The sequence below is a fragment of the Zalophus californianus genome, chromosome 12, assembly GCF_009762305.2.
Source record: "Zalophus californianus isolate mZalCal1 chromosome 12, mZalCal1.pri.v2, whole genome shotgun sequence".
In the NCBI taxonomy this organism is placed as follows: Eukaryota; Metazoa; Chordata; class Mammalia; order Carnivora; family Otariidae; genus Zalophus; species Zalophus californianus.
In genome coordinates this window covers 33,345,972-33,368,030 of record NC_045606.1, presented here as the reverse complement: position 1 = coordinate 33,368,030, position 22,059 = coordinate 33,345,972, and the positions used below count along the sequence as shown (strand labels likewise).

Here is a 22,059-nt window from a genome sequence, read left to right as displayed (position 1 = left end):
GGAAGATACCCAATCAATTGTAGGTTTCTTGAACAGTACCAGATGCAAAATGGAAAATAAAAACTATATAGTACATGGATGATTGCTTACAACTATGAATAGATCTTTTATTTCCCATTTGATTTTTTTTGTCATATTAGAGTTTAATAGATTATTAAGAAGGTACTCACTTTAAAATCAAGGTATCTATGTATGATACAAAGAGTGACAAAATCTTCAGCAGATAGGCCAGGTAAATTTTCAAAATCTAAACAAAGTTTATAAAGAAAGAATTACTGTAACAAAGCAAGTGATTCCAAAATGTATGTATCTATCATAAAAACTAATGCCAAGAGTTAGTTTTTATTTCATCTTGATTATGAAAAAGTTAGTTCTGTGAGCCTCTGGCTTGCTGAAGAGTGTTTGACAACTTTTTTCCTTAATAGGAAGCAAGGACTTTAAAAACTCAGGTATTTCAGAATTCTAATGTTTAAGCCTAATCATCTAAACTAACCACCTTTAATCCTGGAACTGCCTGGGGAGCTTTGAAGGATGCTGATGCCTGGGCCCCAAACCCAGAGATTCTGATTTTAATTGATCAAGGGCATAGCTTGGGCATTGGGGTAACAATGGAACACACACTTATCTGTATAAAGGGACTTTTTATCATCATGTTTGAAAAGACTCCAAAGCAAAATCACCTTGCAAACTCAGCAAAACAGAGTCTCTTGAGAATTTGACAAGTAGCTTCTTACCCAGTTTGCCCAGCACAGCATAAATTTTTGCTCTGATATTCTCGGCAACATCCATAACTGCAAGAGTCGGGCAGTTTGCAGGCAATGGCATGAGTTTTTGCTCTTCTTGGAAACTGGTAAATAGAGGTTTCTTTGTATCTAATCGTTGCATATCATGAAAACAGAAAGGACAGATAAAAATGTAGTAAATTAATATCTAATTTTGAAATTTTAGTCCAGACATAGAATATATAAAAATATTAGAATAAAATAGTACATTGTATATGGTTATTCTTTTGAAAGCATTAGTAATCAGTTATTCCTCATTCTGTGGCAAAACTTAAAGCTTTCATTTTAATTATACATAAAATATGGAAATTTTACAAAATAACTTTTTAAAAAGTGAAACTCTTATGTAAATAACTTTTCTAATTTTGAGATCCAAATATGAATGATGATGAATGATGAATAATGTCAGTTTAACAAATTTGTAATCTCCTTTGCTTTTGAGTTCTATATATTATGCTATAAATATAAAAAAAAAATTTATGATGTTACAGATCAAAACTCGGAAATAATAAATAGAAATAGAAATCAGAAGTTAAAGGGGGAGTATTTTCATTTAAAAATTAACAATATTAACAGTTTAGATGAAAAGAAACTTAAGAGGCTTAGAAAATGTACTCTAGCATTGTAGATTGCTGGTAATTAAAATTTATGAACATTTGATTTATTTTTACTTAGAAAACAATTTCTTCTGAGGCTCCTGGGTGGCTCAGTTGGTTAAGTATCTGCCTTTGGCTCAGGTCATGATCCCAGGGTCCTGGGATCGAGCCCCACATGGGGCTCCCTGCTCAGCGATGAGTCTGTTTCTCCCTCTCCCTCTGCCCCTCCGCCTGCTTGTGCGCGCTCTCTCTCTTTCTCCCCCTCCCAGATAAGTAAATAAAATCTCTATTTTATTTTTAAAGATTTTATTTATTTATTTGACACAGAGAGACACAGCGAGAGAAGGAACACAAGCAGGGGGAGTGGGAGAGGGAGAAGCAGGCTTCCCACAGAACAGGGATCCCGATGCGGGGCTCGATCCCAGGACCCTGGGACCATCACCGGAAGCTCAAGGCAGACGCTTAACGACTGAGCCACCCAGGTGCCCCAATAAATAAAATCTTTAAAAAAAAGAAAGAAAACAATTTCTTCTTTTATATAAAAAGTAAACTTGCTTCATGAATATGAATCAACAGAAATGTACAAAATACTATAAAAATTGTTTTCAGGCACTCTATTTACATCCCTAATTTAATTGGTAGATGAAACATTACTGAATCTATTTGTAAAAGCAAGTAACTCAACGAACTTCTTTAGGACATGATGTTAGGTTTTTTGTTTTTTGTTTTTTTTTGAGTTAAACAATATAATATCACTTCCTGAAATATTTTATAAAAATATGAACCTGCTACTAATTTACTTAGTTTTCTTCCATTCATTCAGAATTTGATAGCAAGTTCTACAAACTCTTGTGAAAAGAACTTTAAACAAAGGGGTGGAAGTCCTCATACTTCCCTAGTATCTTTTAAAGATCTCTTTTTAAAAATATGGGTGGGGGCGCCTGGGTGGCTCAGTTGTTTAAGCGATTGCCCTCGGCTCAGGTCATGATCCTGGAGTCCCGGGATCGAGTCTCACATCGGGCTCCCTGCTCAGCAGGGAGTCTGCTTCTCCCTCTGACCCTCTTCCCTCTCATGCTCTCTATCACTCTCTCTCTCTCAATAAGTAAATAAAAATCTTTAAAAAAAATATGGGTGAATGATGAATAAGTCCTGGGGATATAATGAACAGGGTGGTGACTACAGTTAACAGTACTTTATTGTACATTTGAAAGTTGCTAAGAAAGTAGATTTTAGGGGCGCCTGGGTGGCTCAGTTGTTAAGCATCTGCCTTCGGCTCAGGTCGTGATCCCAGATTCCTGAGATCGAGCCCCGCATCGGGCTCCCTGCTCAGCGGAGAGCCTGCTTCTCCCTCTCCCACTCCCCCTGCTTGTGTTCCCTCTCTCGCTGTGTCTCTCTCTGTCAAATAAATAAAATCTTTAAAAAAAAGAAAAAGTAGATTTTAAAAGTTAGATCACAAGAAAAAAAATTGTAACTGTGTGGTGATGGATGCTAACTAAACTTATTGTGGTAATCATTTTGTAATATGTACATATATCAAATCGTTATATTGTATGCCTAAAACTAGTGCAATGTTATATGTCAATTATATCTCAATTAAAAATATGCATCTAATTTCTACTACTAACAGTTATAAATACACTTACCAATGATCATCCCATGTTTATCCCGTTTTACTCCCAGTTCTTTTTCTTCCTTTCTCCACAATTTAATTAAAAGACTAGCAGCTGTCTGGTCTTTCTTTCCTCGCCAAGCATTGACATGAGCCGCAGTTTTGGGATTATCACAAAATTCAACCATTATTCCAAGTATTAGATTACAGAATTTTTTTTGGTTCAACTTTTGCAAGGAAATGGAAAAGGAAAAGAGTTGCAATAAATTTTAAGAATTATTGCCTTAAAAAAAAAAACCCTAAGAAACACTTTTATTAACCAGTAACTTTCTTCTAAATGACTCCCTTAAAAAATTCACACTCTACTTAAGTATGACTTGGGACAATCTCATTAAAAAGTATGTTTTCAGACATTAAGAGTTAGAAAGGATAAAAAGAAAAAGATTCAATATAATTCTGATATAGTCATAAATATGTCATGACCAAAAATTTAATTGATTTGGTTCAGTCCAGAAAAAGAGAGATTATAAAAATAAGTGAAGATGTTCATTTTAAGTGGAGCAGGTAAACAGTACTATACATAGTTCACTCTAATTATAGGATCTTTCCAATTTACATGCTTTATTAAGGTTGGTAAAGACTCATAATGACTACAACCTTGTAACTAAGAAAATAACTGATGGTAACTGCAAGTGGCAGTCACATTTGAAAAAAAATCAAAATGAGATGTAATTTTGTATTTTGCAAAGTAAGCATTTAAGAAAAATTATCAAGCATATTTCCTTTGTTTTGCTACTAGCTTTCAGCAAACCAAAATTTAGGTATAGAAAAGTCCATCTAGAGTTATATTCTCCACACAGTAATAATTTGTGTCTGGAATATTTTTTGTTGATTAACTCATAGTATACCACTAATAGAATATAGCACAGGAAACCTGTAACCTGTTGTTTTAACTGCAAACATTATCAGTTTCCTCTTTTATAAAGTGAAGGATAATATTACCTGCTTTAGAGAGTTATTATGATGAATTATACAAGACTGCCTGGCACATAGAAAGCTCTAAATAATATTTAACATTATTAGCAATTATTATCATTGCACACTGAATAAATATTTTAGCAGATTGTATTAAACAGAGCCTCAATTGGGTTTTTTATTCCTATACTTCACTTTCAGGAGAAAAAGGCAAATTTCAAGGGTTGGAGTTGATTAAAAAAAACTTCATTAAATAATATTTGTAATCTGTAATTAATTTAATTGGTTTAATCCACCTTAAGCACAATCTAATAATTATATTCATAAAAATAGAAAACACTTAAATGGCAAAAATATGTGCCAGGAACTATTCCAAATACTGTATATATGTGTGTGATATATATATATATATGTGTGTGTGTGTGCATATGTGCACATGCACAGTCACTCTTAGAATTCTCCTAGCAGTGCAGGGGATAGATACTGTTGTTATCTCTGTTTTACAGATGAAGAAACATATAACAGATGTTAAATACTTGTCCAAGTTACCCAGCTAACAAGCATTGGAGGCCTCAGTCAGACTGATTGCAGCCTATGCTCATAACCACTGTGCTATATGGCTTCTCCTACCAGTCTTCTTTATGCCTTTCCATCAGAGAAACCCTAGTGGTGAAGGAGAGTGAACACAAGTGAGAAATGTCTTTGAAGTCTTTTATATAACCTTAAATATTCACATAGAATTTAACTATTTAGAATATACATGTTTAATATAACTCCCCATTTCCTAGTCTTTAACTAAAAACAAGATTCTAGGAAGACGTGCCAAATTAATTCTCTGACTTTGAGAATTTCCTGACAAATCACCACGGGTCTCTGGGCATATTTGTACTCTTATCAGAGAAACATGGTGAGATATAGATCATTTAGTAAAGCCACACATATATCTTTCTGTATTATGTCCAATTTTCTGAACCTTCCAAGGGCTTCTGGTTATGACTCACTCCTGTTTATCAAAATGGGTTATTATTATTTATTTATTTTTTGTTTGTAATGTTTTATATCTAATGAGTTTGCTCTCCTATATGTAATGCCAACTAATTTTCTTTCAGATAGATGAAGGGACACAGATAACTTTAGTACCTTTGCTAAATCCAAGTAGGTTTGTTATTCTGGTTTGTTTTCTTTTTTAAGATTTTATTTTAATTTATTTGAGAAAAAGAGAGAGAGAGATCATGAGAAGGGGGAGGGGCAGAGGGAGAAGCAGGCTCTCTGCTGAGCAGGGAGCTCGATGCGGGGCTCCATCTCAGGACCCTGAGATCACGACCTAAGCTGAAGGCAGACGCTTAACCGACTGAGCCACCCAGGTGCCCCGTGGTTATTCTGTTAATAAAATCATGAATGGTGGCAGTCAAGGCAGTGACATAGGTAGGACTCTACATGAGAATATCTCTCAAAGTTTTTTTTTTTCTCTCAAAGTTTTATTGAAACCAAATTACACTTTTCCTCCCACATCATCTTGACATCTTGACCTACTTAGAATTGAGGCCAGTAGGGAATTACTTTGAGGATAATTGAGCGTCATTGCCATTCTTTGTTGGTGTTGGAATAGCAACTGTCTTTTCTGGCAAACTTAATATACTCATTCCTGCTCATTCTGTAAAATGATCTAAGACACACTCGATTCTTCACATTACCTACAAACTATTCAGTTCTTTAAAAATGCTGATCTTTACTCCTTTGTCTAATGTGGCCCTTAACTTTTAATACTAAGAGAAGAAGCTAGACGTTATTAATAATGCTTATGGGTTTTGATGTTGTCTAGCATTTCACAAACTATTTCTTTAAAGGTGGTTGGGAAAAATCCCATAAAACAAACTATCTGCTGTTAGGTGTTTGGGAGTGCTGACCTAAGTAAATAGGTTTCGTCACAGGAGGAATTTTCAGAGCCTTTATTATGCCAATGCAAATTATGGATCTCCAAGTGAGATTTTGTTTTTTAAAACAAACATTTAAACAATTTGTGGGCATATTTAATTATAGAATAGTGTTCTGTGGTACTTAGTTTTGGAAAGAGTTAATAAAAACATTTATTTATTTATTTGTTTGTTTGTTTACAATTATTAACAATCATACTTACTGCCAGTAAGTCCAAAAGGAGAAAAATGCCTTCCTTTTCAAGAAAGTAATCTTCTGAGGGATAACACCCCAAAATACAGCACCTTAAATAAAAAGGAAGTTACTCACTTAACAAGGATCCTACTGTCTCTATACTATTGTCTACTTCTATATTTTCGAGTGTCTTAGATGCCTCATGTAACAGAAATAATGTATAAGAGATAGTCTTCTGTCTCACATTTAGACAGAAAAAAAAAGAGATAGTCTTCCGTGACTGACTTATTTCACTTAGTGTAGTGTCTTCCAGGTCCATCCATGTTATAAATGGTAGGATTTTCTTCTTTTTTAAGGCTGAGTAATATTCCATTATATGTATATACCATATTTTCTTTCTTTATCCATTCATCTGTTGATGGACATTTGGGTTGTTTCCATATCTTGACTATTGTGAATAATGCTGCAGTGAACATGGGAGTGCAGCTATTTCTTCAAGATCCTGATTTCAATTCTTTTGGATATATACCCAGAAGTGGGATTGTTGGATTATATGGTAATTCTATTTTTAATTTTTTTGAGGAATCTCCATACTGTTTTCCACAGTGGCTGCACAATTTGCATTCCCACCAAAATCAAGAGTTCTCTTTTCTCCACAACCTCACCAACACATATCTTTTTTTTTTTAATAATAATCATTCCATCAGGTATAAGGTGATAACTCACTGTGGCTTTGGTTTGCATTTCCCTGATGATTAGTGGTTCCATAGGAATCTTAGCATTGTTTTTCTATTTCTGTAAAAAAATATCTTTAGGATTTAATAGGGATTGCATGAAGCTGTACATCACTTTGGCTAGTATGACATTTAAGCAATATTAATTATTCCAGTCCAAGAACACAGGATATCCTTCCATTTATTTGTGTCTGCTTTAATGTCTTTTATCAGTGTTTTACAGTTTTCACTGCATAAGGTTTTCACTTCCTTGGTTACATTTCTTCCTAAGTACTTTATTCTTTTTGGTTCTATTGCAAGTGTGATTGTTTTCTTAATTTTCTTTTTGCACAGTTCATAATAGTGTGAATAGAAATGTGTCTAGAAATGCAACTGATTTTTTTTATTATTATGTTATGTTAATCACCATACATTACATCATTAGTTTTGATGTAGTGTTCCATGATTCATTGTTTGCGTATAACACCCAGTGCTCCACGCAGAACATGCCCTCTTTAATACCCATCACCAGGCTAACCCATTGTCCCACCCCCTTCCCCTCTAGAACCCTGTTTGTTTTTCAGAGTCCATAGTCTCTCATGGTTCATCTCCCCGCCAACTGATTTTTGTATTTGATTTTGTATCTTGCAACTTTATTGAATTCATTTATTCTAACAGTTTTTTTGGTGGCGTCTTTAGGGCTTTCTACATAAAAGATCCTGTCATCTGCAAACAGAGATGATTTTACTTCTTTTCTGATTTGGATGCCTTTTATTTCTTTTTCTTGCCTAATTGCTCTGGCTAGGACTTATAGTACTGAGTAGAAATGGTGAGAGTGGGCACTTTTGCCTTGTTAGAGATCTTAGAGGAAAAGCTTTTAGCTTTTTACCATTGAGTGTGATGTTAGATGTGGAATTTTCATCTATGACATTTACTGTGTTTGTTTCTTCTCTACTTAATTTGTTGAGAGTTTTTATCATGAAAGGCTGTTGAATTTTGTCAAATGCTTTTTTCTGCAACTACTGAGATGATTATGTGATTTTTGTCCTTCGTTCTGTTAATGTGGTATATCACATTGATTTGCTTATATTGAACAATTCTTGCATCCCAGGGATAAATCCCACTTGGTCATGGGGTGTATGATCCTTTTAATGTGTTGTTGAATTTGGTTTGCTAATATTTCCTATAGGATTTTTGCTTACATGTTCCTCAGGACTGGCCTCATAAAATGAATTTGGAAGTGTTCCCTTTTCTATATTTTGGAAAAGTTTAAGAAGGATCGGTATTAATTCTTTAAATGTTTGGTAAAATTCACCTGTGAAGCTATTGGGTCCTGGGCTTTTTTGTTGGGAGGTTTTTGATTACTGATTCAATCTCCTTATTGTAATTGGTTTGTTTGGGCTTTCTATTGCTTCTTGATTCAATCTTGATTGTATGTTTCTAGGAATCTATTTATTCTCTATTGTCCAATTTGTTGGCATATAGTTGTTCACAGTAATCCATTATGATCTTTTTTATTTCTGTGGCATCTGTTGTGATGTGTTCTATTTCATTTATTTCATTTAACATAATTTTGAGTCTTTTTCCTTCTCTTAGTCTAGCTAATGGCTTGTAGACTTTGATGTCTTTTTAAAACAAACCATTTTTTTTCTATTCCCTCATTTATTTCTGTTTTAATCTTTATTATTTCCTTTATTTTGCTAACTTTGGACTTAGTTTATTTTTCATTTGCTAGTTACTTTAGGTTTAAAGTTAGGTTGTTTATTTGAATCATTCTTTTTTTTATGTTTATTTATTTATTTTGGGGGGAGGGGCAGAGGGAGAACAGACTCCCCACTGAGCAAGGAGCCCTACATGAGGCTGATCTCAGGACCCATGAGATCATGACCTGAGCTAAAACCAAGAGTCTAACACTTAACCAGCTGAGCCACCCAGGCACCCCCATTCTTCTTTATGCTTATCCCTCTCCCTCTGCACTGCCCCCCACTCATGCTCTGTCTCTCTCTAATAAACAAATAAATAAAATCTTTTAAAAAATTACCTCATTAACATAAACTCAGATGTGGCTGAAAGGGGCTTGTTATGAATAAAAAAAGACACTACCTTCATAGTTATTACTCTGAAGCTAATAAAGGAACTGAGAATAAAAGACCAAATACTGTAACAAAAGATGTTCTCATTGCTCTTAATGGTTAGGAAATGACAAAAGTTTTAGGAGCTTTGTACTAGGAATGGACCAAATATATATTTCTTAATATAAAGCACAATAACATAGCACTTAAAAAGAATGTGTATTCTGCTGATATTGAGTGGAATATTCTGCATATGCCTGTTAGGTCCATAGTCATTATTTTTCCCCCCAAATATGTTGCAGTGTGGCTTTTATGAATCCCACCCAAATAGGACAAAAGAAATGTGTTAAGTGTTAATGATACATGAAACCCAAGTAATTTTGTCCAAGACAAAATTTTATAAATTAATGTTAAGAAAAGCAGTATGTGTGTATGTATATATGTATGATTTATTTTTTGCCCTTTAGGAATGCTAAAAAGTTTGAGAAAAAATATTGCTTAGGAAATACCTAATCAATAGGTTTTCAGCTCTTTGAAGAGGAGATGAATGAGGAATTCAACTGTCTTCAGGTATAAGAACACTGTATAAGAGTAGATGCTTGTGTTTTCCCAGACGAGGCCAAAATAGAATGGGTTCAAATAATAAAAACAAGGATTTAAATTTAGATACAAGAATGGTTTTATAAATGAGCTATGGACAAGATTACTTTCCAAAGGACATTGGTAAGTGTCATTTCTGGACTATTGAAAAAGGTATTGGAAGAGTTATCTTTCTGGTGTGGTTTTGAGGGAAGAACCTTTTTTTATGAATTAAGCAAACTTTTACTGAAGCTTAAATTATGGTACAGAAATACATTTTAACTGATCTAAGTCCAACACCATGAAGAAATTATAGCACCAAAATTTTCCCTTCTCTATCATGCATACTAGGATTAATTTTATTTCTATTCAATCTACAGTTTTAATTTTTCTAGGCTTTACTTCATACAAATTTGTGTAGTTTTTCAAAATTAGATAGAAATCTTAAATCTATCAGGAAAAAAAAATCAGACCTTAAGCCAACAAATACCATAGAAGTAATTTTCTTGTATTGAGGTTCTAACTAGGGTACAGTAATACTCACCAAATGCTGTCCAATGTACTAAAAAGAAGTACATTATAGCCTAATCCAGTCTGTAACTTTGTGGGGTCTGTTTTCATTACACGAAGAATTATATCCACTCCTTCAGTTCCAAAAATTTCCTGAGAGATTTATTTAAAATTATTTTATGAAATAATCTAATTCTTTCCTGTTTCATCCTGTCCCCTAAAACTTTTTATACCAGAAAAACAGAACATTGTTAGTTTTATACAAATATTTTTTTTTCAAATTTGCACTCATTCTCAGGAATTTAAGGCAAATTATTATAAAGCTAATCATTTTTAGAAATGGCATCAATCAATATGTCAGCTTAATGTCCCTTTCTATTTTTTGTTTTTTCCCTCTTTTTAAAAAAAGTGAACCATAAGCTTGCCCCATGATTTTCTTCTGCATTATAATGTAGTCTAGTATCCTGTCAGATGAATACTAGATAGCAAAAACTAATTTAAGAGGCTAAAATTCTATCATGGAAGACTTTTTAATACTCCCAAGAGAGAAATAAACATTTAAATGGTAGTTAAAATCTTTAATAATTTATATTGAGTTATTACCACTTATTATTTGTTGCTTACCAATTACCTTTCTCATTGTTTTGTTGTTCAGTTCTGGTACCCAGTAAGCAAGACTATGAGTATTTTTCCAGAAGAACAAAGGCACAGGGTGGCAGAATATAAGAAAAAATTGCATCAAAGCTCAGAGCTGGTATGCATTCACTGTTCTTGTTGCCTCTCACTAGAATCCCTCTATTGGAAACTTCATAATTTAAAATTTTTATCTTTCCAATTCTGTCTTTTGCTATTTAAGTTATTAATCTTAGAGACTCAGTTTGTTACAAAATTTAAAAGATCAAAGGGAATTAAACTCTTTTTTCTAAGTTTTAGTTCTACGTATGAACCCAATTTTTTTCTTTAAGTTTTTATTTAAATTCCAGCTAGTTAACATACAGTGTAATATTAGTTTCAGGTGTAAAATTTAGTGATTCATCCCTTATATACAACACTCAGTGCTCATCACATACCCATCACCCTGAATCCAATTTAAACTCAAAACAGCATTTATAATGTGATAGCCACTTTGGAAGAACTGTTTGCCAGTTTCTTAAAAACATATACCTACTTTATGAACATTAATTGCACTCCCAGATATTTACCTAGGAGAAATGGAAGCATTAGGTACACAGAAAGACTACTACAAAAATGTTCCACTGAAGGTTTTTACATAATAGTCCCAAATGGATACAACCTAAGTGTTTATCAATAGGGGAATGGAGAAAAAAAAATTGGGTATATTCAAACAATGAAATACTATTCAGCAATAAAAAGGAATGAACTGCTAATACTTGCAATAATGTGGATATATTTGAGAAATATGATGACAGGACCAGATATAAAAGAGTAAATCACATTTATCTGTGATTCATATAAAGCACATTTATATGAATGTGATTCCATTCATATAAAGTAAAAGAATAGGCAATACTAATTTATGGGGACAGAAATCAGAATAGTGGTCACCTGAAGGCAAATAGGGGGATGGCTACTAAGGGGCATGAAATAATTTCAAAGAGAATAACAATCATCTCTGTTTTAATTGAGGTATTGGTTAAATGGGTGTATACATTCATCAAAACCTATCAAATTTACACTTTATATATACTTTATTGTATATAATTATACTCTCCTTATAAAAAAGAATACTAAATTAAATCCTCACAAGATTAAAAAAACACCAACATTTATGGACACCAAGAAACAGTTCATCTGGATTGGAAGATCTGAACAAAACTTCGATTCACAGGCATACATACCTTCCTAGGAATATGATGTTCACAAAGACCAGATAAGATAAGTAATATATCAGACTGAATTTCCAAAACAATGGCTTCTTCTTTGTCATTAGCCTTGCTTATTGTATTTTTAAAAACTCCTGGTGTGAAAAAATTGAAAGAATGTAAACTTATTGGACATTGTATTTTTATTTTGATCAATTACTGTTTTGAAATCCCTTCTTAAAAAAATCTCTTATAAAATTTCAGTTAGAGAAACTATTTTAAAAGGAGCTATTTTAATTGCACAGTTATATAGAAGCTGTAGACAGAAGATGATAAGTGGATTCTTTGAGCTCTGAATACAATCAGTAGCCCCATATATATAGCATTTCTAGTACAGAATTAATGGAGTGTTATTAAAAGATGCCCTAACAACCTGGTACTTTGCACAACAAACAGAAAAACAGAACTGTTTATAGAAATATGCAGTGTCATGAGGCAGAGATGAGTGCCTTTGCAAATATATGACCAAAATGCCTCATCACAACTGGCTCATCTCCTCATGGTTAACAGGGTCAATTTAGGCAAAGGTAGAAGACCTCTCTAAGTATGTTTTCTCTTCCTGTTACTTCTTTCTGCATTCTCTCCTTATGCTTACCTGGAGGTATCTTCAATAACTTTAAGTAGCAGTATTCCCATGTCCTTTGAAATATCTCCCCTGCTTCTAATCAAAATTTAGAAAGACTGGAAAATAGCCACTTACACTGATGGAATGACAGTCACAATAAAATTTTGCCTCAAAAAGGAATTTTCCTTTAAGCTTTAAATGAGGAACAAAAATCACTGCTTCTCTATTAAAGGGGTCCTTGGCCCTACCAGGAAGGGGTGGACTTATGTTCCAAAGTAAGAGGGACAGGGAAATCACAACTTATTTCCTGGCCCTGAAGGGATGATTCTTGGTCCTGTTAGGATGCATGACAGGTGCAGGATCAGTCCCTAGCAGAGCTAGTTGAGCATGCTGGAGGCTCAGTTCAGGAGCATGCCAGGAACAGATTGGCCTATTCTCCTTTATTAGGAACATCTAGGAATCCAACCTGGTTGGCCACAGGTCTGCTTCTCCTTTCTAGGTGATCTCATTTTCCTTCCTACGTGAGTGCAGGCTTGCCAGTTTCTCTGTTGTCTGTAACACATGCTATGTTTTGAATTATTTCCTTCATATTTCAGTATCCTTTAGCTCCCTGCCTTTACCCTCTCCTTGTTCTGTTCCAAGTCATCTGATAATTTCTTCCAGATTCCTTTTCCTAAAACAGCACTATACATATAACTTCCCTGATCAAAACCACTAATGGCTCCCCACATCGAAAGAGGATGCTATTTAAAACTCTTCCTAGCTTGGCTCCTGACTAGACATATTATATCTCATATTACTTGTTTTCAAGACTATTTATTTCTTAATTAACAAAGGTAAAAAGCTTTTGTTTCGGGTTCTGAATTTTATTCTGAGCTCACATGTATGTATTTTGGGGATAAGGTGATTCTCTATAGTCAATTCTAAACTGAAAATCAAGGATATTCTGCTATATCATAACAGAAAAGAATCTCCTGTGTACATTTCTGTGTATCCCAGCATACTAGTGTTCTGGTATGTCAGATGCACTGTAATGTTATCCTCTTTTAAATGACTTCAAAAGCCTGGCCAAAAAGTGGTCATCTTATTACTAGAAAAATGAAGATAACAGTAGCCCATTAAAAAAAAAAAGATAATCCTAAATGAAATAGTATCTGGAGTAAACAGATGTTTACAGAATGAGTGATCATGTTTTAGTAATGACAAACTGATTTATAGCAACAATATGAAACAAAAATCAAGAGAATATTCAGGAGTTTCTTAGCTAGAATGATAAAATAAATTTGTAAAAAGCATTTTAAACAAAACCTCTAATTTATAAGTATTCTACTTTCATAAGTACACAAACATGTTTTACCTATAAGTTGCTGAATTGCTCCCTTTTCACAAAGATCACTGTTTATAGTCTCATCCTCAAGGTAGACCATGGCTCTCAAGAGTCTTAAACTGTAACGCATCTGGGCAAACTTGTTGCCACGGCCACCTGTACCATGAAAACTATTACCATGGCTGAAGAAAGAATCTGTGGAGAAATATTAATAATTTAATACGTTACATCAAGAAATTTAAAGCAAAAACATTTCAAATAAAACAGAATATATCAGATACCGTCTATATCTACCCTTAAGTTTAAGCAGATGTTAAAATTTTGTCATACTTGCTTTAGTTTTTTTTTTTTTTTAGAGGAATAAATATTATCCTTTCCCCTTCTCCTATTCCCAGAATAGAAATATGCTTTAAAAGTTTACTCAAATGTGTCATATTGTATCTTTTGTAACTTGCTACTATTACTAAATATTATGCTTTTTAAAGTATTTACATTGTCACAAGCAGATCTAAATCATTTAATTGCTTTCAGCATTCATTTTATTTGTTTTAGAGAGAGAGAGAGAGAGTGGTGGATGGGCAGAGAGGGAGGGAGAGAGAATCTTAAGCAGGCTTCCCGCCCAGCGTGGAGCCTCATGTGGGGCTCAATCTCACAACCCTGAGACCATGACCTGAGCCGAAATTAAGAGTCCGATGCTTAACCGACTGAACCACCCAGGCGCCCCTTGGCAATCATTTTATAAATAAATCACGTTTATCCATTCACTAGGACAAACTGCCACAATGAGCATTCTGGTTCATGTCCTCTTATTCCCACTGAGAAAGGTTTTGCCATGTGACACCAGAATTATATAGAGTACACCCAGACTGAATTTCACTAAAGTTCCTAAATTGCTTCTCAAAGTGGTTATATGGACACAATGTACAAGACTAAAAGATTTTCCCAATCTGTTAAATGGGAAATGACAGTTCATTATTATCTTAATTTGTGTTTCTCTGATTACCGATAAGGCTGAACATCTTTTAATGTTAATTTAAATTTGAAATTTTGTCTGTGACTTGGCAGTCTCTATTCTTTGTCTACTTCTTTGCAGAATTATTTTCTTTTTTGAGTTCTTTATGAGCCTGGCTTCTAATCCTTTATTAGTCACAGGGGTGGAAAATGTATTCTCTCAATTTGAGGTTGTTATTTTATTCACATTTAGTCATACAGCATTTCTAAATTTTACATTATTAAATGCATTAATCTTCTGTATAGTTTAAGTTCTTCTGGTTTTTCAAAGTCTTTTCCTACCCTGTTATCATAAAGATATTTTCCCATGTTTTCTTCTAAGATTTTTACAGTTTAACTTTTCATATTTAGGATTTAATTCATTTTGCACTTGATCTTTTTTAACAAGGTGAAAGAACCGAATTTTTATTTTCATTGAAGGCAATAACATCTTTGTTAATGCCAGCCTCCCACATATTCTATTTCATTGGTCTATTCCTTGTTTAGTACCATACAGTTTAAATTATTATAGCTTTATGGTAGGTCTTGATAAACAGCAAGGCAAGTTCTCCTTTCTTTTTTACAAAAAATATACATTCTTTCAAAGGTTCTTTTATGTTTAAAGCTAAAAAAAATTTAAAAACACTGTTCTGAGTATTGTGTATGGGTTAAAAATGTAGGTTCTAGAGCTAGACTGCCTGTACTAAACCCTGGATCTGACACTTCCTGTGTGACCAAGAACATGTTATTTAACTTTTCTGATTGAGTTCTACCCATCGGACCAACAGGGATAGTAATGGTACCTTCAACCTCTGGATTTGTTAGGACTAAATGAGTTAATACTTATAAGGTGTTTAAGTCCTACCACACAGTAGGTACTCAATAATTGTTAGCTATCAGTCTTCCCCATGTTAGGCAGCATTTCCTCTTTTGCAGACATAAATGATATAAAGGATAGACAGAATAATTGTTTTATTTAATGCACAGCAACTTAACAAGAATAAATTTAGTAATTCTGCATATTAGAAACTAGAGAATAAAAAAAATCAGCTATAATTTTTTCCTTCCTCATGGATATATGATTTTCTTGATCTACTGAAAATGTATCATATAAAATTATTTCCAAAGCAAAATAACTACCAGAAAAAAAAATGCAGTATCTCCCTTATAAACATTTTTTTAAAAAGAAAGTCTTTCTTATTTCCTAAGAATGATGAGAATTGAAATAAAGTATTTGTACAAATTGGTAGTCTGCTAATTTGGTAGACTGCATGTGGAATCATTACTTCTGGCTGGGGATTTTAAGCTCCATGAAGGTAGGGATTTTATTTATTTTGAATATAAATGTATCTTTAGCAGCTAAAACAATCTAGTACCTAGTAGGCATTCAACAAACATTTGTTGAATGAATAATTAAAATATTTCCAGGACTTAGTATAAATGTTGGATAAGCCTAATGATACAAAAATTTAAATCAGGTTATATGAATGATTTCTTTTACTGAGAGGTATGCATCAGTTATAGTTACGATAATTACTAATGTGTCTAACCTTAAATCAAATCTCAGATTTTTTTAAAACAACATGTAAACACATGAAAATCAAAGGGAAATCAGATCTATATTTTTATTTCTCTTTTCTTTAATTTTATTTTTTCTATGCATATATTGAGAGTTAAATTGAAATATGTAAATTAGAATTTTGACAGGTATCACTCACCTTCACTCTCACACCATTCTAGAAATGCAAGGACTTGAGCATTACCCTGACACAACATATACTCTTCTGTTAATAAAGGAGCCACTGATGACAAAGTGACAATTGCATGCAGTTGTAATTCTTCATACTGTGCCGCAGACCATTCAACTATTTTGTGTTTCTCAGGCTTTTTAACATAGGTAAACAAAGCCAAGATAACTTTGCCATCAATTAATAGCTATAAGGAAGGGCAAAAAGCACTTTGTTAGAAACATAATTAAAACAACTTTAATCTAAGAAAATTAAAGATTTCCAGTGTGATGTTTTATTAGGAATTTTTAAAAATTTCCTTCCTAAAGATCCCAACCTACAGTAAGTACCAAAAACAAAACAAAACAAAACCAAAAACAACAACCAGTGGGCTATGATCCCCTTATCTCAGATATGCACTCTCTAGCTAACAATAATATAAATAAGTGTTAATTTTTTTGTCTATGCTTATATATATAATTTAACTCCTGCTTATGATCAAACCACAAGAGCAGAAAATTTGGGGCAAATAAACTGCTGGCATTTCTCTCTTCCCTTCAGTTTTTGAAAAAGAAACATTTCACAGACTTTATACTATAAAAATATCAATTTTTCCAAAATAATGACTGTGGCTAATTTTTTTATTTTATTTTTTTCAAAGATTTTATTTATTTATTTGACAGAGAGAGAGAGACACAGCAAGAGAGGGAACACAAGCAGGGGCAGTGGGAGTGGGAGAGGGAGAAGCAAGCTTCCCGGTGAGCAGGGAGCCTCATGCAGGGCTCGATCCCAGGACCCTGGGATTATGACCTGAGCAGAAGGCAGACGCTTAACGACTGAGCCACGCGGGCGCCCCATCTGTGGCTAATTTTTAAGCACTTGCAACAGAACTTATACAAATATTCTAGTCAACCAATGCCACTCAGGTCACAAGCCATATTTATAATTACATGCCTAGAATTTTAAAATTGTACTGAATCCATGATTTCAATAAAACAGAAAAATGCATAGCTATTATAATATGACAATGTAGTTAATATTATGGCTGATTCTGATTGATGCTTACATATGGTTCACAAGATAGCAGCAGACAATGTGCCATCTTCTATTCAATTTTCTTTTCATTTGGCATTATTTTATAAAGACTTTTTCACAATAACATCTATGAACTTCTCTAAATTTTCTACTAGTCCACTGGGAATGAACACAAGATTTAGAATTGAGAAAGCAGGAATAAGAACAACAGCTAGTTCTAGCATTACTATAAATGTTAAGTGGAAATGTTTTCAAAATACTCCATGAACTACAAATAACAGTACACATATTCATCATCACTACAATTACTGGGCCACAAACATATGACATAAAAAAAAATTAGTTGATTCCACCTCTCACATAGTGCTTTAAGAAGCTCACCATAGTCTTTATGCCATTTGACTCTGTTGTCAACTAAAGTGGTTTATAAACTGTGGTGTGTACATTTTGTCTCCATAGAGATTTTAATAGTTATATAATACTTCACTGTACTAATAAAACCATATTTTATGTAATGATATTCTATTTGGCATTTCCGAAAATACATTTAGATTCTATAGAGTATATATTTTTGATGTAAATAATAAAGTTGTAACTGTAAAGACAATTTTTTTCTTCTCTGATCATATTTTAGTGCATATATATGTGTGTGTTCCTCAAAGTGGTATTACCAAAAAAATTCTGAGCTCCTTTAACTCTCATAATAATTCCATGAGATAGGTGTTATCCTCATTTTGAAATTAAGATATCTGGGATTGGGGGACCTGGGTGGCTCAGTTGGTTAAGCATCTGCCTTCAGCTCAGGTCATGATCCCAGGGCTCCCTGCTCAGCAGGGAGCCGGCTTCTCCCTCTCTCTTGGCCTGCTGCTCTCCCTGCTTGTGCTCTCTCTCTCTCAAATAAATAAACAAAATCTTAAAAAAAAAAAGATATCTGGGATTTACAGAAACTAAACAGCCTATTCAGGATCACATTGCTGAAAAATGACAGCACTACATTCCGCCTGACTAAAGCCTTAACCATAATATGGTCAGAGGTAGACTATTAGGCTGGATGGGCCTATATGGATTTTTTTTCATTTTATGTTTTCTTATTCAGGAGATCTAAATACATAAAAAATTCTCTAAGATTCTCCTGCCTTTTTTTGTTTATGTGGTTTAAATTTGGTGAATTCACTGTTTATTAACAGATAAGCAAAAGAAATTTTGAGAAGATGAAATTCTGGCCAATAAGAGTTACTTTCTATGGTAAACGTATGGGTTAATGAAAGAATTGTCATCATGACTTTAAAAAAGTTATACTACAAAGTGAGACACTTTAGTTATTTTTTACCTGTATAGTAGGTAAATCTTTACATAAGATCACAATTATATTGAATAGCAATTTCTTCAATTCAAAATCTTCATAGGAATTAGAAAGCTTAAGACCTTTTACCAAAGGATTTTGACTTTTAACTGTGAGAGCGGGAAAAAAAATAAGATAAAGTAAAAGCTAAAATAATGTATAAGACTCATCAAGATAATTATAGGTTGAAAGTTTTATGGTTTTTACCTTCATTAAAAGTTGCAAATAGTATCAAATCCTTGGTAAAGCCACATTCCTAATATAAATACACAGAAGGATAGTTTAATTAGATGGAAATTACAGATGCCAAATTTACCTAATATTTATCTTTATCAGATTCCCCTTGTCATTCATTTGAATTTATAAAGTACTAATAATAGAAAGGGATGAAAGCAGGAAACATATAGCCCAATAAACTTGTAATTAATATAAACTGTTGGTTCTAAGAAGTATTTTTACAGTATTCTACGAATATCTTATAAGATGCTGTTTAAAATTTGGTAATTACCCAAAATGTATTAAGACTACAAATTACTTATCTAATTCATTATCTATACCTCTAAGTGACAAAATAAGGGTGAAAGATATTTTCGACAGCTTTTCTTCCTAAATAACCCCCCCTTCCCACCTTGACCCCAACCACTCTCATGTGAAAAGTTTTGTCAAGAGATAACATAACAGTTCCTACTTAACATGAAAAGCCCTGAAGAATAACCAGAATTCCAAACATTTCAGCATGAGAGAACCTATTCCTGCCAGGGATATCCTAATTGGACTTTTATTTAATTAGGGAGAGTTTACAGGGGCAGACCCCTAGGCTTTTGAGCTTGCAGTGTTATGGTGCTACTGCTTTAGGATCCATATGTCTTCTTTAAATGTGAAGATGTTATTTGACTCATAAAACTCACCTGAATGTTTGCAAGGATGCTAATGAGAATTTATTAACTAACTGGAAACCAGGGGCTTCCAAAGAAACATGGGTTTACCCAAACATTGCAGCCTTGACCAGAAAGCTAGGTAGGATTGTTGCCCCCATTTACGCATATAAATTCTATGACTGTTCTTTGTTGGGATCATTTGATAACCAATAATCATTTGATAATCATTTGATAACCATTGGGATTGAGGACTTCATTCCCAAATTTCCTTTAAATACAACTTAGAAAGTTTGTGGCTATGTGAATATCATTGCCAAAGATCTCTACTCTGGGATGTCAATCATTCAGTGATTTCTACATTATAAGATATAGGGAGGCTCAGCTTCTAGGATGGCAGAGTAGCTTCTATAAGAAACCTTCCTACAGGTAACAACTGTAAACTCTGAACAAAATATAAAAACAACTGTCTTGTGACCAAAACCAAGTAAATACTGTAGGGGAGTCAGAACTTTGAAGAAGGAGATGGTACTGCATGAGTGTCCCTTTTTTAAAAAATGGCTTTTAGATTGAAGCCAGGCCCTAGTCCACACCATGTGTGGATGCTACAACTCAGGATAAAGCTGTTATCTTAGTGGTTTGAACACTCAGAGGGCAGAGGTAATCTCAGGGCAACTATTGCTCCTGGAAAGTGAAGGGAGAAATCCCATAAGGGAGAGAGCAGCGGAAAGGGAACTTCAACTTCCGTGTATAAACTGCCAAGTCTCTGGCTAATGCCTGAATCATGCCAGGGCAGGGACTACTCAAGCATCCTAGGTAAGGCTAAAAGAAATGAACTGAGATTTGACCTGCCATTCACCGTAGGGATGAGGAGCCCAAACTAAATGCCTATTAATATAAAAGAATAAGTATTTTTCAGAAGAGTACACCAGAATCCATGGTAAAGATGCTCATATTAAACAGAAAGACAAGAACTCTCAGCAGAGAAATAGAAACTATAAAAAGGAAACAAAAATTCAAAAACTGAAAAAGACAACATCTGAAATAAAAAGGCACTGGATAGGATTAATAACAGAATGAAGATGACAGGGAAAACAAGTCAGTGAATTTAGATATATAGACCAATACAAATGATCAAATCTGAAGTATAGAGAGAAAAATGACTGAAAAAAGTGAACAGAGCCTCACGACAGACATGCATGTAATCTGAATTACAGAAGAGGGGAGAGAGAGAATGGGGCTGATAAAATATTTGAAGAACAATGACAAAAATCCTCCAAATTTAGTCAATTTACATACTCAGGAAGCTCTATGAATGAATCTCAAGCAGGATAAATACAAAGAAAATCACATCTCGGCACATCATAGTAAAACTGCTGAAAACCAAAGATAGAGTGAAAATCTTGAAAAACAGCCACAAAGCAAAGTGATACATTGTCCATGGGGAAACAACTTGAAATAATACTTCTGATCAGAAACATGAGGCCAGGAGACAGTGGAACAATGGCTTCAAAGTGCCAAAAGATAAAAATGTTCAACTTAGAATTCTATATTCTATGAACACAGACCTCAATAATTAAGCTGAATTAAAGATATTTTCAGATAAAAGAAATTAAGAAAATTTGTTGCCAGCAGCCAGCAGATCTGCATCATATGAAATGGGAAAGGAAATTCTTCAGGTGAAAGAGAGATGATGCCAGATATAAACTCGTATCATCAGCAAGGAAAGAAATACATCATAAATGGTAAATATGTAAGCGAATTATAAAATATGAAAGAGAATCTCGTTTCCGAAAGGTTGTAAAGAACTGGCAGAACTACTGGTGACCATAATGACATTATAACATAACTTGCTATCACAACAAAGTTCATAAATTTTACAACGTTGTTTAGGACTCCTTCCCCCCACACCAAATTTATCAAATTTGATTGTTCCACAATCAAAATTAATGCAGTTTGACTCATACTTACGATCATTGGTGCTCCGGGATTTTGAGCTATAATTGTAGTGATTACTAATATATCATTTCTAAGCTGACGATCGTAATGACTAAAACCTCTCATAAACAGATTTTTAAATACTTCCTTCAAAGCCCTAGAAAGTAAAATCAGATCTTTAAAACCGTATTTCCATGCAAATGCCACTTAAGTGTCTATCAACAAAATCCCCTTTTTTATATTATACTATTCATTTCAAAGTATTTCTGATCTTTTCTACATTTCCAAATATGCCATAGGATTCAAGTCTGTATCAGATAAGAATCCATCAATCCAAATCTATACCTGTGGGCAAAGTGACTGCTCTAAAGTAAAGATAATTCATATCATTTTCCTTTTTAAACTACTTAAAGGTTTTTCTTTAAGATTAAA

The 22,059-nt window shown here is 33.6% G+C and overlaps 1 protein-coding gene across 2 annotated transcripts in view; it reads right to left on the bottom strand.

The window, feature by feature from the left end:
- The window catches only part of CFAP69 (cilia and flagella associated protein 69), a 54,596-nt gene that overhangs the window by 5,996 nt on the left and 26,541 nt on the right, over nucleotides 1–22,059 (bottom strand). For both annotated transcript variants that reach the window (XM_027573485.2, XM_027573486.2), the window contains exons 9-19: nucleotides 21,661–21,784; nucleotides 19,022–19,070; nucleotides 18,803–18,924; nucleotides 16,429–16,645; nucleotides 13,751–13,915; nucleotides 11,805–11,923; nucleotides 9,980–10,098; nucleotides 6,100–6,181; nucleotides 3,022–3,214; nucleotides 735–872; nucleotides 171–247 (exon numbers count right to left, since the gene is read on the bottom strand). In XM_027573485.2, the coding sequence (XP_027429286.1) occupies nucleotides 171–247; nucleotides 735–872; nucleotides 3,022–3,214; nucleotides 6,100–6,181; nucleotides 9,980–10,098; nucleotides 11,805–11,923; nucleotides 13,751–13,915; nucleotides 16,429–16,645; nucleotides 18,803–18,924; nucleotides 19,022–19,070; nucleotides 21,661–21,784 (1,405 nt within the window). The remainder of the gene's footprint in view (nucleotides 1–170; nucleotides 248–734; nucleotides 873–3,021; nucleotides 3,215–6,099; nucleotides 6,182–9,979; nucleotides 10,099–11,804; nucleotides 11,924–13,750; nucleotides 13,916–16,428; nucleotides 16,646–18,802; nucleotides 18,925–19,021; nucleotides 19,071–21,660; nucleotides 21,785–22,059) is intronic.